Raw genomic sequence first — 22,018 nt, 5'->3', positions numbered from 1 at the left:
GTTATTGTAATTTTAACTTTAAAAAAAAAAAAACTTAGACTTGGAGGACTTTTCTAACGTGGGTTTAGATGTGTATTATTTTAGGCAACCTACATGACAAGTTTTTATTTTTATTTTTCTAGATTAGTTCTTTTTTCATACATATTTATGCAATTATCTTGCTGCACAAGAGAAATCAAATCAAAAAGGAAAAAAATGAGAAAGAAAATAAAATGCAAGCAAACAACAACAAAAAGAATGAGAATGCTATGCTGTGATCCACACTCAGCTCCCACAGTACTCTCTGGATGTAGATAGTTCTCTTCATCACAAGATCATTGAAATTGGCCTGAATCACATGACAAGTATTTAAAAACAATACTTCCATTCCAAATAAATCATGGTCAAAAATCAATGAATAAAGAAAGCTTGAGATGATATTAATCCAGATTTGTCCCATTGTTTTGTAGATTATCAAAAATAGCTTCCCAATTATGATGATTCAATTGGCTAAATTTTTTAACATTTATTTATCTCTATATCATTATTAAAGAAAATTATATATGGAGTCACACCATCCTCATGGAAGTCCAAGAGAGCTAACACGCCATCTGGATTCATGGATTTACCTATGGAGACTTGGTAGTTTATTTTTTTAATTAGCAAAGATATATTTGATTTGTTATACAAATAAAAAAGGTTTACTATCTCCTATTTTTCAAGTCTGCTTTTGATTGATTTCATGTATTCTCTGATAAACATTTTGTAGGATTCTTTTGTGAAGCTAGTTTCTTGCACATGATAATTCATGTCAACTCCAGTGATTCCAGTGGCATCTGTTACTTTACCTGCAGAATTTTCAGCAGAGGCTTTTCCCCCGATGAGTGAATGGTCCATCAGTGGTACTTTCTGTTCTACTGATCATCTTCCCCTCTACCTTGATTTTTGTAATCTCCTGGATCTTGTAGCTATCAGATTACATTTCATCATGGCTGATGAGATCCTGATAGATGATCAGAGGGATGGAAGGAGGGTGGTAAGAATCCAGAGTCCTTTCCCTTAATTGGGGAAAAGGGCAACAGGCAGAGAAGCATGAGCATCATGTTTTAAGCATTATGCTTTAGGTTCTTGAGAAACAAAAACAGAAGAATATCTCTTTCTCAAGGAATTTATATTCCAGTAGAGTTCAACACATAAAAGGAAGTTGTGGCTAGAGAAAAGTGTTTTGGTCTGAGAAATTACAGGAATAGTAAGCGGAGGGAGCCACAGGGTAATTCATTGACACACCTTTTGCAGAAGCAGTTGTATTATTGATTTGATTGCATTTTCAGAGCTCTACAAAGTAAAGCCACAGAACAAGATGGCAGAATTTATCAAGAAAATGGGAAAATTACTAGGGATGGGAGAGTGTGAAGAAACAAAGACTTCAAATACTATATTCCAGAAAATCATCTGAGAATAATTGGCCAAGAGTATTAGAAACAGAGGGCAGAATGCTAGTTTATAAAAATACCTACTGGTTACCACAGAGAGGAAACTTGCCAAATTCTAGTACTTCAATGTCAAATAAATCATTTTGTAAGTAGCCAGGAGGAGGCAATTTCCATATCAATAATCATGAATTTGACCAGCATGAACTTATTCAATGAACAAAAGAAATAATGAATGACCCAAAAGATAAGCTCAAAAACAAAAGAAAATGACCTGTACTGAAAAATTACCTTTCCCACAAAACTGAGCAATACTTCATCATGAAAAAAAGAATATTCTCCAATAATATCAGAAAAAGTAACTCTTTTTCTGCTGAGATATGCAGTTCTGAGAAAGAATTTAATATGAAAATTTGCCAAGTTGTTAAGACTTTAAGAAAAGTTTTTTTTATGATTGAATGCAAGACACAAAGTTATTCGATGTAAATATGTTGTCATGGAGTTTTAAATTTATTATGGTTTTTATAGAACATCTGCAATAAGGACTGCTTAGAACACAAAGGGTAGAAATGTGAGGGGAGAATATTTTAAAAAGGGAACAGATAAAACTCAATCATCTGGAGGACTGAAAGAAAGGTTGGGGGATAAGTAAAATACCCCTGGGGAATGGGACACAAGTAAAAGATAATTAAACAATGAGGTGGGATGAGAGAAAGAGAAGAGTCTCACATGTGGCTCATAGCAGGTGTGTAACTATGGACAAACCAGTTAACTTTTTCCTATTTTCAAGCAACCTGCTGTCATTCATTGGTGGAGGAAGATCCCACACAAAGATAATAAAATCACTTATGAAATTTTAAAAATGTTAGCAAACAGACACAATTAAGAGTGAAAATTGGGGAAATTTATTTTATTATTAAAAGCATCTTATATAACAAATCAATGACAATTATAAATATATGTACACCAAATGACTTAGTAATCAAGTTCTTAAAGGAAAAGCTAACTAAAATTAAAAAGTAAAAGATCTGAACAATAAGAAACTAATCCTAAATGACTGTCACATCTTGACATATTCAACAGAGAGATAAACCAGAAGGAAATTACAGACTTCAACAAAATATAGGAAAAATTGTACCTGATAGACCTGTGGAGACTTCAGCTGGAAATCCCTGAAAATGTATGTATCTCAGGTTCCCACAGGATTCACACACACACAAAAAAGCCATCCTGTGCTAGGAAATAAAGAGCTTATGACACATGCAAAAAGGTCTTAAACATTTGTCTGCAGACTATCCGCTTTATATCTGATTCTACCGGTGAAAGGATCTCCATTCTTCTGATACAAATTGGAAATTTGCTGATGGATTAGAGGTTTCTACCCATCTGAATTCTCTCAACATTCCCCTCCAAAGAACTTTGAAATAGCGCCTCAAATAACATTTTTGGAGTACCAGAGTCAATTTTGTTGGCTTTTGAGACATTTTTCCAGCCTAGGAAGTTGGTAGAAAAGGTCTGAGACCAGCATCTGGCCTTGGAGTGATTACAACGGCAGCTTTGGGAATGCTCAATGAACTAGACAACTAATCAGAAAGAGACTACATGGGACCCTTTGCTGGTACTGAGAACAACTGCTACTAACTGGCAGCTCTACTACCCATAATATGACTCGGGCACAATTCCAGGATGAAAAGGAGAACTTGTGGTTCATCAGAAGGGATCAGGGGCCTGGTCACAGTGCCAAGGCAGAGACAAGCTGTAGCACTTGCAGCCATAAAGGAGCAGGGGCCTGATCAAAGTTCTAAGCCTACTGCTTGTGACTGCAGGGAAGCAGGGCAAGACAGCAGTGACCACCTCTCTGAAAACTTGCATTCCCTCAGAATTAGCTCTGAAAATAGTAGCATAAAAAGGCTGAAACAGGACAGTGGCTCCCCACTCCAGAGTGTTGAGAGCCCAACTTTAATATAAAATTTAAAATGAAGAAATAGAGTGGAAAAATGAGCAAGCAACAAAGAAAGAACTGGACTATAAAAAGCTACAACTTTGGCAGGGAACTCAAGACAAAAAATCAGAAGACAATAATGTAAAAGTAAATATAAGCAAAGTCTCAAAGAAAACTGAACCCAGGCCCAACAAAAATTCCTGGGAGAGTTGAAGAATTAAGAGAAGTAGAGGGGCAATTTGGGAAAAGAAATGAGAGTAATACAAGAAAATTATAAAAAGAAAATTAGTAGCTTGGTAAAAGAGGTTCCCAAAATATTGAAGAAAATAACAGCTTAAAAAACCAAATTGGTCCAAGCTCTGTGACTCTGAGCAAGTCACTTAACCCCAATTGTCTCAGCAAAAAAAAGCAAACAAAAAACAAAATTGGCCTAATGGTGAGAGAGGCACAAAAATTCACTGAAGGAAAGGTCCTTAAAATACAGACATGGCCAAATGAAAAAAGAGGTCAAAATCTGATTTTTTTCAATATGTTTTTATTTTATTAAATATTTATCAATTGTATATGAAAAATTAATTTTTTTACTTCCAAATTATCTTCTTTCATCTCTACTCTCCCTTAAAAGGCAAGCAATTTCATATAGATTACATATGTGAACTTATTCAAAACATATTTCCATATTAACTGTGTTACAAAAGAAAACAGAACAAAAAAAGAAAAAAAAGTTTATTGTTGCTGTTTTTTTGTTTTTGTTTTTGTTTTTTAATATGCTTCGATCTACATTCAGATTTTGTCAGTTCTTTCTCTGGAGGTGAACAGCATTTTTCATCATAAGTCCTTCAGAATTGTCTTAAATCATTGGAAATCTAGATTAGGTCTCTCCAGGTTTTTTTGGTCATCCATCCTTATCAGTAACTTTGAGTTTCTTGGTGGTTATGCTAGAGATAGAGGTGGGGGAAGAAATTTTCCCAAAGATACCTTCAGACTGAATTAGGTTCTAGCAGCCTTTGGAATTGATGGCTGCTGCCAAAAGGGGGAGTTTGGGAGCTTGAGAAGTTTCAGAAGAAGGGAGAGGGAGGGACGGGGTAGCTGGCTATAGAAGATGTAGGATAGATGGAATTGTGTTGGGAATAAGCCCCAAGATTCACGAGAAGGAAAATAATATCAATTTTCCCCACCCTCTGATGAGTTAGTCCATCCCCTTTGTTGTCAAGTCTTCTCTTTCTTTGGGAACCCTCATTCTGGGGGGCTCTTTGAGCTCTGGGACTTGGGGTCACAGAGTGAGAGCCCCATCTTACAGAAGCCAGCTGGAAGGCCACTCAGTCTGAGGCTTCGCACGTAGTAGGTGCTTCACACATCCTTACCGACTGTGCTCAAAGTCAGGTCCTTTGGTTCTGAGTCTAGCCTTCTTTCACCCCATCTTCTCCATCTAGGCCCATCCCACCCCGCTTCTCCCCTACCTGTTGCCTTTCAGGAATCTCAGGTTTTGTTTGTTGAATGGATTTGCTTCCCATGCCTCATCCCCACTGTGTGAAGACCTCAAATTCTCAGTTTCAGGAAGATCCCAGGGTCACAGAAGAGCGATGGATTTTGAATTAAAGCACCTGAGTTCAAATTCTGATTCTGGTGAGATTTGTATGATAGTAGTAACAACAATAACAATAATAATTTTTATATAGCACCTAATATGTGCACTAAGTAAGCACTTTATGATTACTAACTCATTTGATCCTCCTAAGAACTCAGGGAGATAGGTGCTATTAAATCTCCATTTTACAGATGAGGAAACTGAGGCAAATAGCACTTAAGTGACTTGCTACAACTAGTAAATGTCTGGTGGTGGATTTGAACTCTGACTCCAATGTTCTAACCATTGGGCCACTGAGCTGCCACTGGCTTTCTTACTCTCAAAGGGCAACATTTATCTGTTCCTGGGAGAATAAAAGAGTTGCTTTTCTCTAAGGACTGCTCACTTACCTACAGTCAATCAATAAACATTTAAGTGCCTATTATGTGCCAGACATTGTGCAAAAAAAACCAAAAGATGCGATTTTCTCTGGAGAAGCACATCTCATTAGTTAACGATGCACTAGATGCACTAGACTGAAAGTAATGAAGACCTGACTTCAAATCCTACTTTTTTAGGATAACATTTACTGGCTCAGTGATTCCTGGCTAGTCCCTTCATCTCTCTCCATTGTAAAATCAATGGCCTCTAAGACCCTTTCAGCTCTAAATTACAGATTCTTTGACCTCTGTGACCTTGAACAGGTCATGAAACCCCCAGCTTTCTTGTCTACAAAGTGAGGGGGCTGGACTAGGCCTGTGGGGGCCCTTCCAGCCCTGGAGCTTCGAGTCTAAGTCACTTTATATCACTCCTGGACTCAGTTCCTCAATAGTAACACGAGGTGGGCCAGATGGTCTTGCCTGGACCCCGAGCAGGGACAGTGCTGCCCACTCTCTGCACTACATCCCTGGGTTGGGACTATGCTAACAGTCACTCAATACAAAACAACCTGAGCTTCTGTGTTTGGTAATTAGCAGCTCAATTTGGCTGAGAGAGAAAAGCTAGCATCCTGAGCTCCAACTCCTAATGTGCAGTTAATTAGGGACGCTGGCAGCAGGCAACCCCGTACTTCCGTGTCTCCCCTTCCCAGGGAACGTGGCCGCTCCCCTGCAGAAAGCCCCAGGAGAGGGGCCCACCAGATCCCCCTCCTGCATCCATCTTGCAGCCTTTATTTTGGCCTTTCTGCCATATCCATGGGCAGAGCATCCCCTCTATGGCCCTGCAAGGTCTCAGGAAAACAGAGTCGCAAGGGTCCTTTTCCAATAAATGTAAGCCCCTAGAGGGCAGGAACTGGTTTGTCTTTATATCTGAAAGATTGAATGCCCGGTACACAGTGAGTGCCTAATAAATACTTATTGATGGCCTGATTGGTTAAAAAAAAAAATCATCTTCTGAAGTGGGTTAATGACATCCTAGCACAGTGGCTAAAGGGCCGTACTTGGGATTAGGAGACCTGGATTCAAATCCTGCCTTAAACACAGGCTAGTTGTATAATCTTGGACAAGCCATTTAACCTCTGCTCTGTGGTTTCCTCATCTGCAAAATGGAGATCATAATAATAGAACTCTACAAAATGGAGCTAAATGAGATAGCTCTTGATCAGTTATGATGCTGTGAAAGTTTTAATAATCCTACTTTATAGAAGAGAAAACTGAGACCTCGAGAATTCCAATGCTTTTCTTCCCTAAGATCAGATTACTGGAAGAGGTTGAATTTAAGCCCAGTTCTTTCCATTAATGAATACTGCCTCCCCATGAAGCATTAGAAGGAGTGGGGTGGGCGTCCCATGTGGGATGAGGTTAGGTAGGACGTATGAGTTTCCCTTCAAGAGTAGAGACTGTATCTGTGGTCTTGGAAAACTCATCCAGCAGTTTAGTGGGGGAAAAATTAGCTCTGGAGTCAGTTAGTTAACCAGCATTTATTAAGCACCTACTGTATGTCAGGCACTGTACTAAGTGCTGGGGATATAAAGAAAGGCAAAGAACTCATTGTGTAAAGGGGGAGACAATGTACAACTATGTATGTGCAAACAAGATATAGAGATGGGATGGATTGTGGGTAGACAGAGAGAAAGGGTATCCTGACTGGAATCCGTCCCTCTTATATGAGTGCAAGTATATCATTTCTTAGTCTATAAACAAGGGGTCTCCGATGTCTTTTCCAATCCTAGGACTAGGATCCCAAATCCCATCATGTCCCCTCAGTTTCCCCACTCTGTAAACCCAAGGGGATTGGACTTGCTGGCCCCTGTGGTTGCTTCAAAGTCTGGAACTCCCATGAGCGAGGGGCAGCCGATGAGGGCTGGGGGAAGGGGCCGAGGCATTTCCACCCCCATGGGGGCAGCTTTCACACTTCTTCCATCACAGCCCCACTTCCAACCCCCTTGGATCTCCACAGTCGATGATTGGAACCCTGCAGGACAGAGTCGTTCCTGCTTCCATAACACATTATATCCCACCTGGAAAAGCGAAATATAATTGAAAAAGCTGGGTTCCTAACGACACTCAGCACACCTTCTCCATCTAACCACTCAAAGGAGGACAACTAATTAGTCCCTCGACACCCGACTGAGAAGGGAGGATGCCGCCCGAGCCCTCCTAGAGTCAGTGTCCAGGTGGGTCTTGAGTAAGAGAGGCTGAGCAACATGTTTGTAAACACTCTGGGGAAGGTGGCCCTGGGAACTAATTACAAACTAGGAATTCAGGCAGAATTCCTGCAAAATCCTCTGGTTTCCATTGAACAGGAGAGGGGCAGGCCTTGGCCAAGTCCATCTCGGGAAGGATTCAGAAATGATTTCTTTGTGCGAGCAATCTGCTGCTCCCTGCTCGGGCTCTAAGCGGGATGAATATTTGCCCCAATCACGATTCCTGAAGGCAACAAGGAAGAATCCCAGACACTAGAGTTCACGAAGCTGTTTCGCTCATTCAAAACACGAGCATCTCCGGTCCAATAGAGGCAGAAACAGAATCCAGACTGCGGGACTGGACGTCGCCCGAACCCAGTCATTACAGCAGAACCTTTCATCAGTTCTGAGGTAGGGAGTGAGTCACAAAAGCACTCAGTGCCTAACAGGTCTTCCAGGCCAACAGAATTAGTCACTGTTAATTTGAGTTAAATTGAGAGAGCCCCGGGAAATGTTCATTAATTTGTATTTTAAATAGAGAGCCTGCAATGTACCCTGAAAGAATAAAAAACAGATTAGAAGCCTTTCACTTCACTAAATGCCGTGTCGTTTGGAATCCATAAAGTGGAAGCCGATTTCTGGCTCTTGTTTTATGGCAAATATTTGCAGACTCATTCCAAGTAGAAGTTGGTGAGAGAGAAATGGCTGTGGGGAAGACAAGAAGGGAAGAGGGGGTGTCCAAAGAATGTTCAGCTTTTTTTTTTTAAATCCTTATGTTAATTAGTGTGAAATAATTTATTTCCCTTCATCCACAAATGCGGCCGTGGCCTCTTTTCCTGGCTGTAAGGATACAGCTAGAGGGACAAGACTTCCCGTACCGAGGGTGCCGCAGCTCTCAGATGGGTCGGCTGTGGTTTGGTCTCACTGCCTAATTAGCAATAAAACAAGGCCTTGAGAACTTATAGAGAAGGGACTTGGGTACGTATGAACTCCATTGTCGGCTGTTCTGAGGTTCTCAGCTCTCTTCCTGGTGATGGAAACGGGCTGCATAAAATCACCCACGTGGGAGGTGTCAATCCTACTATTGACCATTAGCTTTGGAGCCAGCTAATTAACCAGCATTTATTAAGTACCTACTGTGTGCCAGACACTGTGCTAAGTGCTGGGGATACAAAGAAAGGCAAGGAGCTCGTTGTGTAAAGGGGGAGACAGTGTACAACTAAGTATATGTGAAGAAGTTAAAGAGATGGGATGGACTGTGGGTAGACACAAAGAAAGGGTGTCCTGACTGGAACCCATTTTAACCGTACGATCCAACAAAAATGGGCCTGACAACGGGCCCAATCTTATGACATCGTAGGATTACAAGGTCATACAGCTAGAAAGTACCTCCTCAGAGGCCATCTAGGACAACTCTCTCTTTTTCTAGAGGAGGAAACATTCCAAGACAGGTCTATAACTTGTCTATAAGTGAGAGATCAGATCCTTTTCTGCACATGTGGATCCCTTTCCCTCCTTTATGATCTCTTGGGGATATAAGCCCAGTAGAGATACTGCTGGATCAAAGGGTCTGCCCAATTTATAGCCCTTTGGGCATAGTTCCAAATTGCTCTCCAGGTTGGAGAGCGTTGGTTGCTCCATTCACAGCTCCACCAACAATGCATCAGTGTCCCAGTTTTCCCACATCCCCTCCAACATTCATCATTATCTTTTCCTGCCATCTTAGCCAATCTGAGGGGTGGGAAGTGGTATCTCAGAGTTGTCGTAATTGATCAGTTCCTTTGGAAAAAGACTCTTCCATCCAGTATTCTGTTCTTAATCCTTTGCCCATCAATCTTCAAGCACTGGTTCCAGGTATCAGGGAATTATCAGCTCTTCCATTTCCCAATCTTTCAACAGAAATAACTTCCTACTTTTTAACATATAAATATATATGCATATATAATATATATATATAAATTGTATATATATGTATGTATGTATGTGTATATATATAACTGTACTTATAAAGTGGTTAATATGCATTGTCTCATTGGCTATTCACAACTGCCCAGTGAAGATAATAAATATTATATTTTACAGAGAGAGAAAACGAGTCTCGGAGAGAGGCAGCATCCCTCCCTGCCTCCCATCCCCCACCAAGGTCACCCCCACCCTCTTGCCACACTGCTGTAAAGAGATGACCAAGTTTCCCTTAAATATGGGTAGAGTGTAGGTATTGGCAAGTCTCTCTAAGTTGCATCAATGAGGGGGAGGAGGCCCTCATTTTTCTCATGGTCTATCAACAGAATTTAATGAGTGTCTGATAAATCCCCTTAGACCCAAAGCTACTGAGCTCTCCTTCCTGTAAGGCACCCAAAAGAGGCCGCCATTTTCCATGGGAACTGTAAAGCCCGCTTAGGTACCAGGATCAGGACACATGGTACAAATGTGGGTCGCTGCAAAAATTTTAAAAAGGAAGTCAAACTTTCTTTTTCGGCAGTTTTCCAGCCTTTATGAGTCACTTTTCAGAGGTTAAGAGACGCATCTATTAAAAAATATAATCAAAAGAAAACTGGTGTTCCAAGTATTCCAAAAAGAATATTTTATTAAGCTCAGTTCCTGGGATGAAGGCATTTTTAAAATAACCATGATGACCTTCCAAAAAGACAAGCTCTGAGGACGTGTGAGCTCTCCGCCGGAGAAGAAATGGACCTCGAGATTCATGGGAACAGAGACAACTCTAAGAACGAAGGGAAGACAGGAGCCCACTTTAAGTATGACTATAAGATGCCTGAAAATTCACTGCTCGTGTAAAAAGTAATTGTCCTCCTGGTTTGGGAATCCGGCTGGGAGGAATTCTCCAAGGCCATGACAGTGCACCCTGGTGCAAAGGCTTCCTTTCTAATCCAGTCACGGATTAGCTCTCGGGGAAGCAGGGTGGAAACAGAAAGACACAGAATGCAAAGTGGATCTCCACAGAAGGACAATCCATTTCCCAAGGGGCTGGCACCGAGTCAGCCAAGTCAAGAGCTGACTGTGTGGCAGTAAAAGCCACCTCCGTTCATGGCGAATCAGGTGGCTCTTGGGAACTACCAGCAATCCGAACTCCAGGAGGTCAATGACAGGGTGCCCAGGCAGGGAGATTTAACCCATGCCAGCTCGCCCCTTCACACCAGGTGAGCACCAGGCGTGACAATCATGCTCACTGCGCTGTGAGTCAAAGTCCACCAGTGGTAGTCCAGATCCACTGGCCATTTTCCTGCTTAGATCTAAGAGAGGCAACACCTCGAGTCCTATAATAAAACTGAGTCTGGGGTCTAGAGTTGGGGCTCCGCCTTTCCTTCTCAAATGCAAGGGAATTCCTTCTCCAGGGAATTCTGCTTTTTGAATATTCTCTGCATGAAAATTTACTCGAGCTCTCTGTCTTTGGGATCACACAGTTAGTTAGGTCTTGTCGATTCTAGGACCAGATCCCAACTAAAGCCGAGTCTCAACAGCCGGAGATGTCCTTAGATTTGTTCTTCCTCTGGAATCTCGTGTCCTTGGGATCAAAACCTCGCTCGCCGGCCCCAAAGACTGCCCAGTGGGGAGTCTTGGCCATATAATCCTTGGCGCTGAAGGTCTTTGACCTTTTGCTGGTTTCATACTCTTGGAAGAGCTCCTGGAATCGGTCATAATCAATCCAGGTCCACCATTCTCCATCAATCTTGAACTGTGAAGAAAAAGTAGAGTTGTCAGATTAGTGGCTAAGGGTGATGACACAGCAGAAAATACAAGTCACAGAAAGCGAAGCAGAAATGATTTTCTTAAAGAAACTCCTAAAGCAGGTCACCAAGCAACAGCCTGATATTTTCTCTAAAACATGTCTAATAAAGGTTAAAAAAAAATCTCTCCATGTTCTAAGGCCTGGCTCAGACTTACAGTGGATTGTTTTCTAGGAAAGGGGGAAAGGGAAGATGAAAGGAAGAGGAGAGGGAGAGAAGGAGCGGTTTGTGGAAGGTGGAAGGGAGGGACTTGCCCTCCCCCCAAGAGGCTTGTTCCAACGGTCCAGGAGAAAGGGGATGAGTTAGGATGTGGCTGTGATGGGGATGGATGTCCAGGATGTCACAGAGGTTGAGTTGATGAGATCGGGAAACTACTTGACGTGTGGAATGAGGGAAAGTGCCAGGACAAGATAACAAGTTTTTTAAATGAAAAAAACAAATAAGGGCTAAATCCTGGATCGCACAAGAGATATCTGTGCAGAGACAATAATGAACCCGTGGGGATGGACAAAGTCTAAGAGAGAGTTACCAAGACAGGGAAGAAGGCCCGAGACAGAGGCTCCTGGGTTGGGTGTGAATGCTCCCTCCCCAAAGGGGACCGAGAAGAGCAGTCAGAGAGGCAGGAGCAGAAAAAGGCCACAAACCCCCCTGGAGGAGAGAGAATCCCGGAGGAGAGCCCAGGGTTGGACACTTAGCAGGGCTCAAGAGTGGCAGAAGGAGACCCCTGGTAACTAGAGGCAAGTGATGAGATCAGCAGAGTCACTGCAAATGTCTAAAAACCTGCGTTAGGACTGTGAAATCTATGAATCAAAAGCATCCATGTTGTGAGTGTCCAGTGAGAAGTCCCTCACGCAGGCTCCACTTAGCCACCACGGCGCCTTCCCAAAGCACAGAGTGACCGGGACACCGCCGCACTCCCCATGCCTCAAACAGCAGACGTGAACGCTTCCCCAGCTGCCCTTTCTCTCTCTGCGATCTCCTCACCCTTAACTTCCCTCTACTGCTCCCCACACTTGCCTGTGGCCTCCCCCAATTGAAGGGGAGCCCCGTGAGGGCCGGGACCCTCGTTCTGCTTTTTGTTCTATTCCCTTAGTTTGGACCAAGGCTGGGACCTAGGGGACCCCCAAAACGTGACTGCCGACCACCTTGCCTGATTGAAACCCTACTACGGCGTCTGCATAAATCCTATGAATCACCCGAGCAGGAAAGTAATTCGATTTCTACTCTTCCCTCGGCAATATCGATAGTTCCCATTTTGACAGTACTTTAAGACTTATACACGACCACCTTGGGAGGCAGTTTATTTAAGTATTAATAGCTACATATTGTAGACAAGGTTTCTGAGGCTCGGAGCACTTAAGTGGCTTGCCCAGGGTCACAGCCAGTTAATATGAGAATAGGATTCGAAATCAAGCTCCATTTTCTCCAATTAAGTACCCCAAATGTGTGTGTGTGTGTGTGTGTTGGGGGGGCAGAAGGCTCACCCAGCTATTAATTAGAGCCAGGATGCAATTTTCCCATTTTCTAACTTCTCTGATATATGTAATCCCCTGTTCAATGTTCTAATCAAGAAAAAAAGTGAAATGTACGGCTCTCGGGGACTTGGGAAAATGAAAAATTCTGCAGAGCAAAACCTGACTTTTTGCTGAAAGGCACGAAGCTTTGTGGGTTAAAATGGAAATGGATGCAAAATTTTACTTATTTTACCCACATGCAATCTTAAGCATCCTGCCCTAACGTTGTGCTTTGGAATGGTGATGTCTTAGAGAGAAATAGAAAACTGAAGAATCAAGAAGTCCCTGACTTTCTCCCAGATTATTATTGTTATAATTATTCATATTTCTTCTTCATCATCAAGTAGGAGTTAAATCTATCATTTCATTGATTTAGGTATCTCCCATGAGGAGCGAAGAGAAGGGAAGGGAAGAGGAGGAAAGGATTTTAAAAATCTTTTGAATGAAACTGCTTTTAGTCAGAGGGCATGTTCGTGACGTGAAGAAAGGAAACCACGTCCAGAAACAGCCTGATTTGGGGGGAGGCCCTTGGAATCAGAAATAAGGCTGCTCAGAATAGCAAAAGTACAAACAAGTAGCAGTCACACAAATAATGGGGGCCTTCGCTTCTATGAGCAAGAGCTCTATGGTTGGCGAAGAGGAATAGAAAGTGGAGAATGAAGGAAAGGTTGAAGGCGTTAGGAAGGAAGAGGATGAATGTGGGAATAAAGATACTGAGGGCGAACACATAGACACCCGGCACACAGTAAGCACTAAACAAAGGCTTGTTGACTATTCCTTTTTTTTTTTTTGCTGAGGAATTGGGGTTAAGTGACTTGCCCAGGCTCACACAGCCAGGAAGTGTTACTGCACCACCGGCTGCCCCTTGTTGACTTTTCTATTTTCAGTGGACAGAGGCCTGGGCCTGGTGCTGGCAGGTTCCAGCCCCAGACACTAGCTGTGTGACCTTGGACAAGTCACTTACCTGCTGTCTGCCTCAGTGTTTTCAGCTACAAAATAGGGACTTCCCAGGGTCGTTGTGAGGCCCACGTGAGATAACTGTAATTCTCTCAGCACGGCGTCTGGCACACAGTAAGGGCTGTACAAATAATGTTGTTATTTCACAGCACTGACTGCTCGTCGATACTACCCCATTTTCCTAGAGCAGGGCTGGAGGCATCTTACTAAGATTTCCCTCTGCCAAGGTCTTCACCCTCCTCTCTGCATTGCTATTTTAGCAGAGCACCCTGGAGCTGGGCTGATCCAGTGATGAGGGCTAGGCAGAGACTTCAGAAAGATTCATCCTGCTCACGGAGAGGAGGAAAGGAAGCGGGTTCAGCCCAACCGTCTGTTAAAATGACACACCAACATCTCGCCGCTTGCCTACTGACACTGCTCCCGGGACGAGCCCTCCAGACATCTGCCAGAAATTCACGCCCCAAATCCCCGGCCGAGGAGCGCCCAAAGAACACAAGGTTTGAGCGCTTCACCATTCCTGGCCAAGACGGAAGGCGGGATAATACTGGAAGGATGAATCAAGGTTGGAAAGTCAGTAGCCAGGAGGGGGGGATTTTGTGTCTGAGGAGGCAGGATGTCCGGTGGGGAAGCCAAAGGGGAGCCTCACCAAAGGGCCACAGCTAGGCTCGCGATGGGACCAGAGTCCTCATCCAGACCGGCCCAAGCCTGAAGATGTCCGTGCCCGACTCCAACTGAGGCAATTAGGCCCGAGTGCAGATGGCCCAAGGGGGATGCCCCCAACGGGGCTCACCCACACAGGCAGCGGGCCAACACCACCCCAGAGCTGAGGAGGACTGCCACGTGCCCTCCCCTGCCAGGATGGAGCCACGGGGAAAGGAAGGGGTGCGACTCCTCCCTGGCAAGGCCCCACACAGACAAACACGGGTTGTTCCAGGGGCGTGCGACATCGGGAAGCCTTCGAGATCATCTCACTAAGGGGGGACAGCCTGGCGAGGTCACTCACTAGTGAGGAGCAGAAGGGACTCCGAGCCCAGGGCTCTGGCAGGACAAGCTCTGGACCATCCGAGTCGGTCTACGGAGCGAACGCTCTGCAGCGAAGGCTCGGGGACTTGGGCTGTTGGGTCTTGTTTCACACTCTTGGTAACCGTGGTCCTCCCACACATTTTATTTTATGCACTTAAAAACCCGATTCGGAAAAGGCTGCTGAAGGACCACGTGACACAAAGTCAGTGAACAGGCCCTGCTCTCGCAGGGTTGGGGCCAAGCCCGGGAGGTAAATTTCAGTCAGACCACAAAGTACTCCTATTTTATTCTTTTTCACTCTTACTTCAAATGTTCAATGAGGCAAAATATACGAGTCCATGGAGGAAAGGAATTCGATACTGGCCTACTGGTATACCGAGTTAACAGCTCTTTGCTTATTCTCTGTTCTAAGAGAAAAGGGTGGGGGGTCTGGGAAGGAGGTGACAGAGGGAAGGGAAGAACCTCAATCAAAGCCATTTAATGTCTATCCATACTGGCCATGAACCCCACCGAGATCTGATTGTTTCTTTCATGTGTCCAGCCCAGGAGCAAGTTTATCAATAACATTTTTAGGTACCTGCTTTTTTTGTTCAATTAATAAGCATTAATTTTCCCTTCCTCCCTCTCATCAAGAAAAAAGGGAGAAAGACAAACCCCCTATGAACAAGGATCCGGGGCTGAATTCCCACAAAGGCCACGTCCCAAAACGCACATCTGCTTCTGCATCGTGAACCTCTCCACTCTCCTGCTTCCTTTTCTGTAACTGACATTTTGACAAAAGAATCTAAACATCCCACCCAGAGAAGAAACACTGGGAGGGGAATGTAAATTGTTAGCACTAATATCTGTCTGCCCAGGTTGCATGTACCTTCGATTCTAATGTTTATTGTGCCAAGAAAATGATATTCACACACATGTATTGTACTTAGACTATATTGTAACACATGTAAAATGTATGGTATTGCCTGTCGTCGGGGGGAGGGAATAAGGGAGGGGAGGTAATTTGGAAAAATGAATACAAGGGATAATATTATAAAATATATATATATATATATATATAATAAAAAAAAAAAAAAAAAAAAAAAAAAAAAGAATCTAAACATCCTCCATTTCTGCCGGGCTTCTGTCCTTCCTGCCCCCAAGCGAAGGACCAATGTCTTCCTGTTCTAAGCCCGGCTCCAATGGAGGTAGTGGTGGCAAACTTAGGCCCGGGATGCCGCCTTTCTGGAACCAACTTGTCCTGATCAATCAAGCCAGGCTCCTGGGTGTCTGTCCTCATTTACCCAGCAAGAATTCCCTGCTGCAATGTGACATTATAAAGTCCTCATTTTCTCCCCCCAAAAAACAGTGTGCCTTTCTCACAGATTGTTCCAAATGTTCTTGCTTCTGACAGGTGAAAACCCGACATCCATCAGCTTCTTTAGAAATATGGGAAAGAGCTTTAAAATGCCTTTCACGGCAGCGTCCTTTGGGTATGGGATTTGCTACCCTGTTACCAGAATTACTATAGATATAAGGTGCCATTGTTACATTGTTCTAGACAGATCCAGATCTCACAAGAAATGTTCTAAGGCAGAAAGAGTCCCTGCCAATCATTTCAGGTAGTCATCCGTTTCCGCCATTTGCATTTTCCTCCAAAGCTCCCCAGGTCACTCTGACAACCACCCTGGCTACTGCTCCAGCTAACAGTTTTCTGATTGGAGTGCTCCACGGGGGTCGGCCCTGCTCTGCTAGTCCCTGAACCCTGAGAACAGCCGGCACTCGCAGTCTGTACCGAGCATAATTTTCTTCTATCCATTATTCAGTTATAGACTCAATATGCTTCGAGTTGGAAAAGACCTTGGAGAACAGCTAATCTAATGCCTTCATTTTTATGGATGAGGTGGTCCCCTCCGCCTTCCCCGAGAGAGTGAATGACTTGGGCAGGATCACATGGCTGGTTAGCGGCTGTCGGACTCAAGAATGTGAGAGCTGGCTCTTGGAGATCGTTCCCCTGACCGATACCCGAGGCCCGGCCTCCCGGTGCAGGGCTCTGTGCAGCCTGACTCGAAAGCCAGACTTTGTAACAACAAAACTTACACCAACCTAGGGGGAACACGTGTGTACAGGAAGGGTGGAAGAAAGAAATGAGAGAGGAGAGGAAGAGGGGCTGGAGCTCCCTGCGCGGGTGTTCTTCAGGGATTTCAGTCGGGTCCGACTCTTTGTGAGCCCAGCTGGGGTTTTCTCTGCAGAGACACAGAGGAAAGTGACTCATTAAGGGCCAGCTGGGTGGTGCGGTGGATAGAGCACCAGCCCTAAAGTCGGGAGGACCTGAGCTCAAATCTGGCCTCAGACACCTAACTAGCTGTGTGACCCTGGGCAAGTCACAACCCCAACTGCCTCAGCAAAAAAAAATTGACTAATCAAATTATGAAAGTAAGAAGATGAGACTCTCCTCTAAGAAACACGGAATGCCTTGAATGAAATGATTCAATGGCCATTATATAACAGTTTATAACTATAAACAGTTTATAACCGTTATAGAACTATTTACAATAGTGTAAATGTAAAATTTACATTTGTAATATAAATCAACAATGGGATGGGGCCTTGTGGGTTATAAATGTGGCCCAGAGAAGCAATGAGGAAATGGCCCTGGAGAGGTTAGGAACAACGGGGGCGAGTACTCCTTCAAATATACCAAGGGCTGGTTTTGCTTAATTATTTTTTCTTTGTTTCAAGGCTGCTCGGAGTAAAGAGTCTGTATTTGTGACATGAAAACAAAAGGCATCCAGGGGACTTAAAAAATAAAAAAATAAAAATAAAATAAAATAAATACATAAAAAAGGAAAGCCCCCAGCACCCATCCCTTCCAGGGATCTGCCTCAGGGGCCAGAAGCTCCCCAGGCTCTGCTCCCACATCTCCCAGGCACATCCTTGCTGAAGTGGCTCACTTTAGTCATTGATCAAGCAGTCAGCGAGGGGAGGACGAGCTACAATCCTGAACCAGAGTAATTATTTCCTGGCATCTGAATATCCATCTTTTCTCCTGCTGTCAGCCTCCCTTATACCTTGTCTGGAGTCTCTGTTGACACAGAAATCTCTATCATCCAGGTTGAACCAAGAATGGTGTCCTTCCAGAAGATCCCACCTTCTATAGATGTTATAAGAACAATCCCTTAAACTATTTTCCTTCTTGTTAGATAAAACCAGGTAAAACATGGCTTCTCTGAGGGCTGCAATGTCATCTCTATGGTAGGTGAGACCCCAAAGGGTCCCCCAAGGAGACTATTTTTCTCTGAGGTCAAGACTCAAAGGAGACCAGTCATCCCCCAGCATGATTCCAGAAGGGAGAAAAAAGGGAAAAAAAACCAAAACATCACCAAGTCTCGATGCTTACAACTTCAGCAAGCCACAAAGGAAGCAAAAAAGGGGGATAATTACTAAAGGTTGCAGTAGTTCTGATCCAAATGAGCACAAAAGTTGCCCAGTAGTCATGATGATTTTCCAAAATGAAAGCTGTCAGAAAATGCCCAAGCACCTGATTTGAATTGCACATCAACGTCTCCTCTGGGGTCCCCTGGGCATCTCAAACTCACCATGCCCAGAACCAAAGATCAGGTCTGGATCTTGCCTCTTGCATGTCTAGGACAGCTTGGGCAGGCCCGATCATTTCCCTGGGTTTCAGCTGTGTAAATGGGGGTGGGGGCTAAATGAGGTTCATCGTCTGCTCCTTCCCCTCATCTTCTCTGTTACAGGTCCCACCATTCACCCACTGCCCTCTAGGCAAGATCTTGGGCTCATCTTTGGCTTTCCCCTTTTCCTCTTCACTAACCAAATATAGTCAAGCAAATTCCATCCTCATCTCTTTGGTGGCCATCAGGTAGGGCTGAGCCCTTCCCCTACTCAGCGCCATGGCAGAGCTGGAGGTACCGAGTCATACCACGTGGCCACTTTCCCCAAACTCAATTTTTGCCAAGACTAGAAGAAATTTTCCATTTCAATTATTCCTTTTCTATATTACCCAAATATCAGGAGGATGTAAAATGAGTAATAAAAACAGTAACTTAACAGTGCCTTTATTTATTTGGCACGTTCTCAAAGGAACTCCAAGCTCCAGGCGGGGAGATTGTGTCATCCATCTTTACAACCCTGTATTGAGGTAAAACAGAACGGTGTTTTCCAATAACTCAGTTGGACAGACGGCCTGCCTCAAAGCCAGGCCAGGAGTGGAGAGCTTGTACCTGCAACTACACAACTAACTCCTAAGAAAAAGAGTGCAATCAAGAAGTCGCCCTACTCCCCCAAGCAGATTAAAAGGTATATCTCAAAAGATTCGAGTCCTGTGACCTAGGAGCAGTAAGTCTTGCAGTGGAAGTTATTACAAAAAACAGCTTGGACACTGAACTTTACTGTTCTATTCTAGGGAAACAACATCCCCAGAATCCTTTGAGGGAGCAAAATCCCACCATTAGAGAGCAACCATCTCTCCGTGCCATTTTGCATTCCCAACATCTGCTCTAAGCCAAGAGGTTGACTTTCAATGACTTTTCTGCATGTCATTTTAAACAAACAATAAAAAAAATTGCTCCCAGGAATATCATCATAAAGAATGGAGCAAGTGAGATTTGTACTCTGTTCCCAAGTACCTAATGAATCTCAAGATAATCAAGATAATGAAATGTATTTATTTAACGGAGAACAATAAAAAAGCTATTATGCTTAATACTGTCTATCTTATTCTCTGATTTACTTTAATAATAAGTTCTTGCTCATATTTTAAAGATTTATTCTCTCCTATCCCATACAACTGCATCGCTACAAATAGATTTGGCCTCTGAAAAAAAAAACAAATCCAATAGAAATAGAAGGGATTAAATTTTATAGCAATAAAATGCTTCGTTGAACACTCAGGTACTTTCCCCAAATTTGATTCCATCTGAGCAAGATTCTTCGTGCCGTGCAAGCCTATCTGTATTTGAGCAAATATAGCAAGAGGACAGTAGCTGTTCTATTAGAGCAAGCAACCCTAATTGCAGGGAAATAAAAACTTCAACTGATTTACAGGGTAGAATAAAAGGCAGAAGAGAGAGTGACTTATGAAATGCTACAGCCGGCGAATGGAAGTCGGCCAAAAATCAATTAAATGGCCCTAATGAGGAGCACGCTGTGCTCCGTTCGAGAGATCTTGCCTCCAGAAGCAGTATCTTTTCCTATATACTTCTGAAAGTCTGTGAGTGAAGGAAGGCCTGGAACAGGAAGAGAGCAGCCCAGACATTATTCAGCTCCCCAGCCCTAAGCCCAAATCCTCAAGTCGGCTCCTGACCTTTGAGGAGAAGAGGAAGGATTTGCATGTGTTACAGCAGCTTGGGCTCGGGGGTTCAGCTGCCTCAACAAAGGCTGCGCTGGGTCAACAACACGGTCAGGTTGGCTAAATATACATTTATGCAAAATGGACGACTCGGGTCGAGGACGCCAATGAGAGCATTTTGTTGTGGATCCAGTCCTGGGACCCACTCCTAGACAAGACTGACCCGTCTTCCCCTGCAGTGACATGACCATAACGGACTTCAGGGACTCCGGAGGAAGGGAGGCACAAGACATTCCTTTTCCTTTAAGCCCCTTCACAATAGGATAAAATTGGCTTAAATTAAATCCAAACTGACCCAATACAAATCTCTACCAATTTTTCTTCAGTTGTTTTTCAATCAGGTCCAACTTCATAACCCCATTTGGGGTTTTCCTTGCAAAGATATTGGAGTGGTTTGCTATTTTACAGATAAGGAAACTGAGGTAAGGGGTTAAGTGAACTGTTTAGGGTCACACAGCTTGCAAGTTTCTGTCGATTTTAGATGAGAACAAATGTCCTCTAGCATCACTTCTCTTCTTTTTCTGTGTCACATGAATTCTGCAGACATAGGTGAAAGCAAAATGTTACATATATATATATATATATAAAACTCTTTTTTCAGACTTACATGAACTGATGCTAAGTGAAAGCAAAATATTTTGAATGATTTGGAGCAGATTGTACGTGTGATGGCAAGGCTAGAGCTCCAGGGAGGAGGGGAAGGATGCCTCTTTGGGCACCTGCTGAATCCAACTAAAAGGGACAGCCTTGAGTTAAGAGAGGTTGGCCAACAAGGGACTGAACAAAGTGGGGGTGCTGGGAAGGGTGAGACTCCATGGGGATAAAGATCCCCTACTAAAGCATCTGCAAAGGATCTGGCTGCGAGCCAGGCCTGCTTACGAAGCTGAGTAATGATTAGTGATTAATTCTCGGCGGCTCATTAAAATGGGTGTGTGGTACTGTAGCTAGAACAGAACGATTCGGTAGCTCCTCTGATGAAAGAGGAGAAGAGCTTTGGAAACACAAATTAATTTTAAAATTAAAAAAGCACTTCCAGAGAAGAAAAGAATTCTTTTTTCCCCTCAGCTTCCAGCCAGTGAAACCGCTAAGCTGGGAGAAGTCTCCTAAATGCTCTTTAACTTGTTCTGAATATATACCCTCTTCACTTCTTGAGGTCTCCAAGGCCATGGAAGCAAAAATAAAAGAATACACAAATGAGCAAAAGCACCAAGGACAAAAAATCATCAAGCTTAAGAGAGTTAGCCAGGTAAGATAATGGGCCACAGTTAATCCTCATATTTATTATTATTATTCAATTATTAAATATATATATAGTTATATACTGTTTGCTTAGCATGTGGGGTATATTTTTCAACGCATGTACGTATGTGCATGTATACACATGTACATGTGCCCATATTCCTTCAATGTCATGTGATTTTCACAGTAAATCTTATGAGGTCGGTGCTATTATTATCTAATTTGACACGCAAGAAACTGAAACTCTGAGAGGTCAGAGTAACTGGCCCATACAGCTAGTGAGTGTGAAAAGGAGATTTGAACCCGGGCCTGCAACCTCAGGTGCTACAAAACCCTGCTTTTCTCCATTACTGCTAGTCACTGACGGTTCATTCTTCAGAGCAATGGAGCTGAAAATTAACAAGAACAATGATGCTAGGAAGAAAAATTATATCCAGCTAATTGGAAGGAGAATTTTAACTGCGAATGGCGCCAGGGAACTCTCCCTGTGGATACCCAGAGATCCAGAAGTAGTGACCAGTGGATTCGCAGGATCATCTTGGTAATGGAATCCATCCTTACTCCTGCTCATTATGGTAAACTAGCTTGATAAATACAATATTTTTTACATGTTCATATAAAACAGCATCAAACAAATTAGCAGTAATG

General features: G+C 43.4%; 1 protein-coding gene and 1 pseudogene across 2 annotated transcripts in view; both read right to left on the bottom strand.

The window, feature by feature from the left end:
• Positions 1-498: 498 nt before the first annotated feature.
• LOC141540957 (translationally-controlled tumor protein-like) lies at positions 499-7,689 on the bottom strand (annotated as a pseudogene).
• Positions 7,690-10,101: 2,412 nt separating this feature from the next.
• The window catches only part of LOC141540231 (S-adenosyl-L-methionine-dependent tRNA 4-demethylwyosine synthase TYW1-like), a 206,252-nt gene continuing 194,335 nt past the window's right edge, over positions 10,102-22,018 (bottom strand). For both annotated transcript variants that reach the window (XM_074263980.1, XM_074263981.1), the window contains one exon: positions 10,102-11,235. In XM_074263980.1, the coding sequence (XP_074120081.1) occupies positions 11,014-11,235 (222 nt within the window). In that variant the 3' untranslated portion in view covers positions 10,102-11,013. The remainder of the gene's footprint in view (positions 11,236-22,018) is intronic.

Source organism: Sminthopsis crassicaudata, chromosome 4 (assembly GCF_048593235.1).
Source record: "Sminthopsis crassicaudata isolate SCR6 chromosome 4, ASM4859323v1, whole genome shotgun sequence".
Taxonomy (NCBI): domain Eukaryota; kingdom Metazoa; phylum Chordata; class Mammalia; order Dasyuromorphia; family Dasyuridae; genus Sminthopsis; species Sminthopsis crassicaudata.
Note: the sequence above shows the minus strand (reverse complement) of the source record. Positions and strands in the feature narration are given on the sequence as shown.